Source organism: Uranotaenia lowii, chromosome 2, assembly GCF_029784155.1.
Source record: "Uranotaenia lowii strain MFRU-FL chromosome 2, ASM2978415v1, whole genome shotgun sequence".
Lineage (NCBI taxonomy): Eukaryota > Metazoa > Arthropoda > Insecta > Diptera > Culicidae > Uranotaenia > Uranotaenia lowii.
Genome location: NC_073692.1, coordinates 426,071,602 through 426,080,311, shown reverse-complemented (window position 1 = coordinate 426,080,311; position 8,710 = coordinate 426,071,602). Strand labels below are relative to the sequence as shown.

At 43.1% G+C, this 8,710-nt stretch overlaps 1 protein-coding gene across 1 annotated transcript; it reads left to right on the top strand.

Moving 5' to 3' along the window:
- The first annotated feature begins 1,793 nt into the window (after positions 1-1,793).
- On the top strand, positions 1,794-7,922 carry LOC129743496 (uncharacterized). The gene has a single exon (XM_055735527.1). It carries the CDS (start codon positions 1,794-1,796, stop codon positions 7,920-7,922), a length of 6,129 nt encoding a protein of 2,042 aa, XP_055591502.1.
- Positions 7,923-8,710: the final 788 nt, after the last annotated feature.

The window sequence follows — 8,710 nt, the reverse complement described above, 5'->3', positions numbered from 1 at the left end:
TAATTTGAGTAGAAATCTGTGAGCTGACACAGTTTTTTTCTTCGTACGTTCACGATAACAGACGCTGCTCTCCGAACCAGAGGTGCCAGACATGCCCTAATTTTTCAGGATTTGTCCTGATTTTTGAGAAGCGGCTTTCCTTATTTAAAAAAAAACCTCTCAAATTGTACTGAGTTTTGAAAATTGGTCTTCAAAATCTCCTGAATTGTTCAGATTTTCAATAAAAATATATCTAAATTATAATTAATTTGTAGTTAAATGATGAGAATTTGTAATATTTAAAACAGTTTAACTTCTTAAACCGATGATAATCATCGGTTCTGATTAAAATTAAAATGTGTATTTCGATATAAACTGCAAGCCAGCCAAGAAGATGATCTCTTCTTTTGCATGAATTTATGCAACTACAGCATCGTTATTTCGATTTCATTAATACAATCTAAGAAGAGCTGCATTTTATTTTTACCAATCTATTAGTGTTTTGAAAATCCTGATTTCGTTTCCTTCGCAGTGTCTTGATTTTTGACGAAACCACCAGGCAGATCTGCTCCGAACGCCACCTTTGACAGTTGTTTTGGCAAGAAAAAAAAATCATAGGCAGTAGTGGGCATGTTAGCCACAAGTACACATTTACCTTAAACAGTAGGGGGAAGTCGTCTACTACCGGACACTTAAGGTTTTTAAGCAATAACTCCAAAAATAGATTTTTGTAAAAATTGGTTCCTCTACTGATTTGAAGAGTATCAATATAATGATCACTTAACTATATTAGAAAAAAAAAATTTAAAACATATTCATGTGGTAAGAAAAATCATTTCATGTCAGTTTTTACTCATTTCCAGAAGTGTTCCCAAGTAACAATTTTAGCTTTATTATGGTCAGCAAAATATCGTTTGGACTATCGCATTAATCTTCATAAAAAGCTAAAGCGCATTCTATAACATCACCTGGACTCTAATAAAGCCAAAATCAGGCTATTTGGCCCTACCCTAGAAACGTCATCAAGACATATAATTGTTGGTCATCAATTTTGGTCACCAAAGCTTTTAAAAAGCTATCATAAATTGTTGACGCAACTTTGGCCGCTCCCTTGTTGAAGCAGGAGAATCCAACTAACGTCAGTGGTGATGACAGCTATCGGGCCGGAGACGACGTCATCGTGACTTGCGATTAGGAAAATTGATTTCACGCGACTTGTAGAGTGAACCACAACGATCGGACGGTGGAATTAAATTACTTTGTATCCTATTATATTCTAAATATTATTCTTGCTATCGTGAGTATCTCAATATATATACCATAAATTTATCCTAACAAATCAAATACACAGCCAGGGAAATAATTCGATGCGTTGGAAGGAGCCAATTTAGGCTATCGAATAGTGGCACGTTTTGCACTACGTAGTTTTTCGAGAAGTTACTGCATTATTGTTATATAATTGATTTGCAGTTGTGAGTATTAACAATATTAAGGTAAAATCCATATAAAATTGTTATAATTATATTTCTATAGGCAAAAGTCATTCCATACGATTGGAATCAGTAATATTGTTGAGGAGAAGCGAAATTAGAGGTTAGCCAATGTGAGTGATATATTTGATTCACTATTTTTCTTTATAATCACACTTAAATATAGTTTTAGCTGTACCACATCATCATCGGGTTTGCTAAAAAATCCTCCGAAAATCTCGCCTCAACAACACTAAAAATTGGACTCAAACGATGGCGACAAACACTCCTACCGTACCCGGGCACAGCTGCAGTGCGAATTGTAATCTCCCGGACACAACCAGGATGGTGGCTTGTGACAAATGCGATTCGTGGTGGCACTTTGAGTGTGTGGGAGTAAGCGATAGCATCGGCGAAAAGGATTTTATTTGTCCTCGTTGTACCCAACCACAAGATAAACAAACCACTATCGTTCCCCCTGCTGAATCCATCTGCAGCTCGAAAGCGTCAACGAGTTGTTCTGCCCGGAAGGCGAAATTGCGTTTGAAGAAGTTAGAGGAGATGAAAGCGATTCAAGACAAACAGTTGGACCTTGAACGACAGGAACAAGAAAATCGTTTCCGTCTTGATCAACGAAAATTAGAAATGGAGAAAAAGTTCATCCAGGATAAGTTTCGAGTGCTCGAAGAAGGGGCAGAGGAAGAAGAAGAAGACGAAAGGCAAAGTGGAAAATCCAACCGGAGTAATTCCAGCCAGATTATCCAATGGAAGGTGGACCGACTTCTGGGCGGTGCTGTGAGCTCTACTGTAGTCCCACTAGCCCCAGAGACAGAATTTACCCCGGCTACGTCTAACAACGGTTTTCCAGTAGTTTCCGCGATGGAATATACGTTAGCTCCGGTAACTACGAGGCAATCAACCGTTTCTTTTCCCGTTTCTGCTTCCAATCGCATCCAAGAACCATCAGGCATGGCCTATCCGTTTTACTCAAGTGGAGAAAACTATCTTTCGGCAGGAAATCGCATTCAACAGAATTTGCCCGTAGGCGCAGTGAATACTAATGTGTTTAATTCCCTGCGAAGTTCGCTAATGTCGACCGGAGCAATTCCCAAATCGGCTCCATTTAATCTTGTGGGTCAACAAACATCGACACCTGTTTCCAGAGGACTTCCCGTGGCAAGTGGGTTGCCTGTAGCGCAACAATATTCGTCCGTTCCAGCAGTGGTTCCTCCATCAAGTACCATTCCGCAAACAGCTATCCCAGCATCCTTTCACACCCAGTCTGTAAACCAACCTGCGGTGATGAGTACCGTGAATGATTTCCAAAACCCGTATGCATTCACTAATGACGTTCCGGTCTCCGCCATGTTGGCACCCGCGGTAACGCTACCAAATTCCGTGTACAATCCGTTCGAGAATTATTCTACTCCAAATCGCAGTCAGATGGCCGCGCGTCAACTCATGGCCAAAGACCTGCCACAATTTTCCGGGGACCCGGAAGATTGGCCACTGTTTTCTACGATGTTTTACAACACCAGTCAAGCTTGTGGATATTCTGATGCCGATAATTTAACACGATTACAACGCTGCCTGCGAGGCCCAGCTTTGGATGCTGTTCGGAGCAAATTGCTTCTTCCGTCGTCGGTTCCGGTGATCATGGAAACCTTAAGATCTTTATACGGTCGACCGGAAATATTGATTCATACGCTGCTAAGAAAACTAAATGATACGCCCGGTCCAAAACCAGGAAAGCTCGACACGCTGATTACTTTTGGTATGACTGTTCAAAACTTAGTTGACCATCTCGAAGCTGGGCAACACTATGCCCACATGAACAATCCGACTCTAATCCACGAGCTTGTTAGTAAATTGCCAGATGATATGAAAATCGATTGGGTTTTGTACAAGAACCAATTTGTAGAACCCGATTTAAGAGCTTTTGCCAACTTTATGTCGATTTTGGTAAACGCAGCCACGCAAGTGACTATTCCCGTTGGAGGGAAACAGGATCACCGGAATGCGAAATTCGAAAAGCACAAAGATCGAGGTTTTTTGCACGCTCACACTGCTCACGAGCCATCTTATCCAACGAACGAGTTGCCACAGAACGAGTTAAAAACTATCGGTCCTAAAGTGTGCAAGATTTGTTCGAAAGCCGATCACAAAAACCCAGATTGTCCGCAGTTTTTTAAAATGAATCTCGAAGATCGTTGGCAAGTAGTACACAGCCTACCGCTTTGTCGGACTTGTCTTTTCCAGCATGGAAGAAGGCCGTGTAAGCTGAAGAAAGCTTGTGGAGAACAAGGGTGCCAACGAAAACACCATCCTCTTCTGCACACAACAACAACAAAAACCCAACCGACAAGCTCTGCCGGAAAAGTAAATAATCATCGCCAAGAAGGTCAATCCTCGTTGTTTCGAATTCTTCCCGTGACGCTATTCAGCAATGGTCGGTCCTTGAAAGTGTACGCGTTTTTCGATGATGGGTCCTCAATAACTTTGCTAGAGGAAAATATTGCGAACCAGTTGGGTCTAGAAGGAGAAAGTGCGAGACTATGCCTAACTTGGACAGCGGATGTTAGTCGAGAAGAAGTCGCCTCGAAGCGAGTAAATTTTGAAGTTGCTGGAGAAGGACGATCTCGAAAGTATTCGCTGTCAAATGTGCGCACGGTAAAGAATCTTGCTCTTCCTCGTCAATCGTTATGTTACCAGCAGTTGGCTGCCAGGTATCCTCATCTTTCGGGTCTCCCGGTGAGCGATTACAACGACGTGACTCCACAAATCTTGATCGGCAACGACAACGCACATTTGGCAGTAGCTCTTCGTATAAGAGAAAGCGACGCATATTCACCTCTTGCCACAAAAACGCGACTAGGGTGGTCAATCCATGGACCGATCTCCGATGGGAACGCAGTTGTCTCGGCGTTCAATATGCACATCTGTGAATGCTCCACAAAATTAGATGAACTACATGATCTGATTAAACAATCGTTTGCTGTCGATAGTTTGGGAGTATCTGTTAGGAACGCACCTCAATCCTCCGAAGACACACGAGCTCGAATGATTCTCGAAGCTACGACAAAAAGAATAGGTCGCAGATTTGAGACAGGTTTACTGTGGCGGTACGATGTTTTCGAGTTTCCCGATAGCTACGCTATGGCATTTAAACGTTTACAATGCCTAGAGCGACGCATGGAAGCTGATGCAATGATCGGAAGCAGTGTGAGGAGACAAATTTCGGAGTATCTAGAGAAAGGCTACTTGCGAGAAGCCACGAGAGCGGAATTGGAGAAAACGGATCCTCGCCGAATCTGGTATCTGCCGTTAGGGGTTGTAATCAATCCTAAAAAACCCGGGAAAATTCGAATTTTTTGCGACGCAGCCGCTAAGGTAGATGGAGTCTGTTTGAATGCCATGCTTATTAAAGGACCGGACCAATTAATATCGCTTCCGAAAGTTCTTACTGGGTTCCGGGAACGAAAAATCGCAGTTTGCGCGGACATCCGCGAAATGTTTCATCGCGTGATGATTCGCGAAGAAGATATTCAAGCCCAGCGGATTCTCTGGCGCGATGACCCTTCCAAGCCGCCTACAACATTCTTCATGACAGTAGCCACCTTTGGGTCGACTAGTTCCCCTTGTTCTGTGCAGCATGTCAAAAACATGAATGCGAAAGAGTTTGCCGATAAATTTCCGGAAGCAGTCGAATCGATTCTTAACCACCACTACATGGACGATTTCCTGCAGAGCTTTGACGATGAAACTGAAACAGTAAAAAGGTCTCTGGAAGTTAAATTCGTCCACTCGCAAGCCGGATTCGACATTCACTCCTGGTCGTCGAACTCCAATCGTGTGCTAGAAGCCGTAGGTGAAACCGATCCGTCAGCTGTGAAATCCTTCGATGTATGTGATCCCAACGTTTCTCCCAGTGAAATCAAACGTGTACTTGGGATGTTTTGGCTTCGAGAAGAAGATGCTTTCACCTATTCATCTAACTTAGGACACATTCCTCATTGGCCGACTAAACGAGAGGTGTTAAGAATTGTCATGAGCCTATATGATCCTCTAGGCTTACTTTCTCATTTCGTCATACATGGGAAAATTCTTGTTCAAGATATCTGGCGTAGTCAAAAGTCCTGGGATGAGCCGATTTCTGAAGACTTACAAATCCGATGGACGCAATGGATCTCTCTTTTCCCGATGCTGAAGGATATTCGAATTCCCAGGTCCTATTTTGGTGAATATGCTACACATCAGCTTCAATCAGTCCAATTACATGTATTCGTTGACGCGAGCGAGCTGGCGTACGCTTGTGCGTCTTTCATCAGAGCGGAGGTTGATGGAGTCATCAAATGCATATTAGTTGCAGCGAAATCTAAAGTGGCTCCTCTTAAAACGTTATCGATCCCTCGACTCGAGCTACAGGCGGCAGTTATCGGAAGCCGTCAATCGAAAAGCGCTATCGAAACACATTCTTTGAAGATTTCACGTCGAATCCTGTGGACTGATTCACGCACCGTGCTGGCCTGGATTAATTCCGACTCACGCAAGTATAATCAATTTGTCTCTTGTCGTATTGGGGAGATTCTCGAAACAACAGATGTATTTGAGTGGAAATGGGTCCCAAGTAAACTCAACGTCGCTGACGAAGCCACCAAGTGGACAACTGGACCCGACCTATCGTCAACGAGTAGGTGGTTCAACGGCCCATCGTTTTTGTACGAGCCGGAAGATCGCTGGCCAACCCAGCAAGCGGAGTGCACTGGAACGAAAGAAGAATTAAGAGCGCAAAAAACAGATATCGTGAATGTTCATCACACTACAGGTAGCACATTTATTTCCATCGAATGGGACCGTTTTTCCCAGTGGAATCGCCTAGTTCACTCGATCGGATACGTTTTTCGTTACTTACATAACCGGCGTTGCCAGGCGAGGAACGTCACTGGTCGACAGGGGTACTTAGAGCAAATCGAACTGGCCGCAGCGGAAAAACTTGTCTTTCGAATTATGCAAAATGAATTCTACTCCGGAGAAATTGCCAAGTTAAAACAAACTAATTCACCGATTGAGCGTCGACGATTGAATCGTTCGAGCCCCCTTGCGAAGCTTTCCCCTTTCATCGACGAAGACGGGATTTTGCGTATGGAATCAAGAATTACCGCTGCAGCGTTCGTATTGTACGACACTAAAAATCCTATCATTCTTCCAAGGGAACACTACGCTACTCAGCTAATCGTTTTATGGTATCACAAGAAATACATTCATTGCAATACGAACACCGTCGTGAACGAGATAAGACAGCGATTCCACGTGTCCAGATTAAAAACGTTAGTTCGACGTGTTGAAAAATTATGTGTGTACTGTCGAGTTCACAAAGCTTCCCCTAACGTGCCCAGAATGAGTCCTTTGCCTGCCGCCCGCTTGAGGGCCTTCTGCAAACCTTTTTCCTTCGTGGGACTGGACTATTTTGGACCAATGCAAGTGAGAGTAGGACGCAGTACGGTGAAAAGGTGGGTGGCATTATTCACCTGTCTGACCCTCCGAGCTGTCCACCTGGAGGTCGTCCAGTCACTTACCACAACGTCATGCAAGATGGCTATGAGGCGATTCATCGGCCGTCGAGGTTCACCAGTCGAAGTCTATTCGGATAATGGCACCAATTTTCTAGGTGCGAAGAACGATCTCATCGAGGAGTGCAAAACTATCAACGACGAACTCGCAACGACGTTTACGAATGCCGCCACGAAATGGTATTTCAATCCTCCTTCCGCGCCTCACATGGGTGGTGCGTGGGAGCGCCTTGTAAGATCTGTTAAAACCGCCTTTTATGCCATGACGACATCTAGAACACCGAACGAAGAAACATTCTCCACCGTCATTGTCGAAGCTGAATCAGTGGTCAATTCGAGGCCATTGACTTTCATTTTTCTGGAAAACGACACACAGGAAGCTTTGACCCCCAACCACTTTCTGCTCATGAGTTCCTCGGGCATCGGTCAGCCACATATGAAGTTTCTCCAACCTGGAATGGCCCTTAGAGACGACTGGAACCATAATAGGCACCTGGTGGATATTTTCTGGCATCGCTGGGTGAAAGAGTATTTGCCTACCATCGCGAGAAGAACCAAATGGTTCGAAGAAACGAAACCGCTGGAACCAGGAACCTTGGTGGTTATCATCGACGAGACGATACGGAATGGCTGGGTTCGAGGACGCGTAGTAGGTGTTACAAAAGGTTCTGATGGGCGAATACGTCGAGCTACAGTTCAAACTTCAAAGGGACTTGTTACTAGGCCGGTAGCAAAGTTAGCGGTGTTAGATATCGGTAAGACCTCAGGGGACCATCTGTCTTACGAGCGGGGGGATGTTGACGCAACTTTGGCCGCTCCCTTGTTGAAGCAGGAGAATCCAACTAACGTCAGTGGTGATGACAGCTATCGGGCCGGAGACGACGTCATCGTGACTTGCGATTAGGAAAATTGATTTCACGCGACTTGTAGAGTGAACCACAACGATCGGACGGTGGAATTAAATTACTTTGTATCCTATTATATTCTAAATATTATTCTTGCTATCGTGAGTATCTCAATATATATACCATAAATTTATCCTAACAAATCAAATACACAGCCAGGGAAATAATTCGATGCGTTGGAAGGAGCCAATTTAGGCTATCGAATAGTGGCACGTTTTGCACTACGTAGTTTTTCGAGAAGTTACTGCATTATTGTTATATAATTGATTTGCAGTTGTGAGTATTAACAATATTAAGGTAAAATCCATATAAAATTGTTATAATTATATTTCTATAGGCAAAAGTCATTCCATACGATTGGAATCAGTAATATTGTTGAGGAGAAGCGAAATTAGAGGTTAGCCAATGTGAGTGATATATTTGATTCACTATTTTTCTTTATAATCACACTTAAATATAGTTTTAGCTGTACCACATCATCATCGGGTTTGCTAAAAAATCCTCCGAAAATCTCGCCTCAACAACATAAATTTTAGAAATTTTTGTTTTTTTCAGTTCTGTCAGTTCTCGGAGTTTTTTTTTTTATTTTTCCCAGCAACCATAATGGTTGATGAATGATGATTGCATTATTCAGATATGATCTGGTAAAACTAATAGCTAAAAAAACCAATGTTTTAACCATATATTGAGCTTCTTTTCTACTGCCAGTCAAGATTTTAGGTAAAATGTATATGAAATAGTATCTTAAAATAAATGCGCCTCGTCAAATCTCATGGTCAATCATGAT

Bases quoted from the DNA above. Each gene is read 5' to 3' on its own strand.
- LOC129743496 (XM_055735527.1), top strand. From the start codon at position 1,794: ATGGTGGCTTGTGACAAATGCGATTCGTGGTGGCACTTTGAGTGTGTG.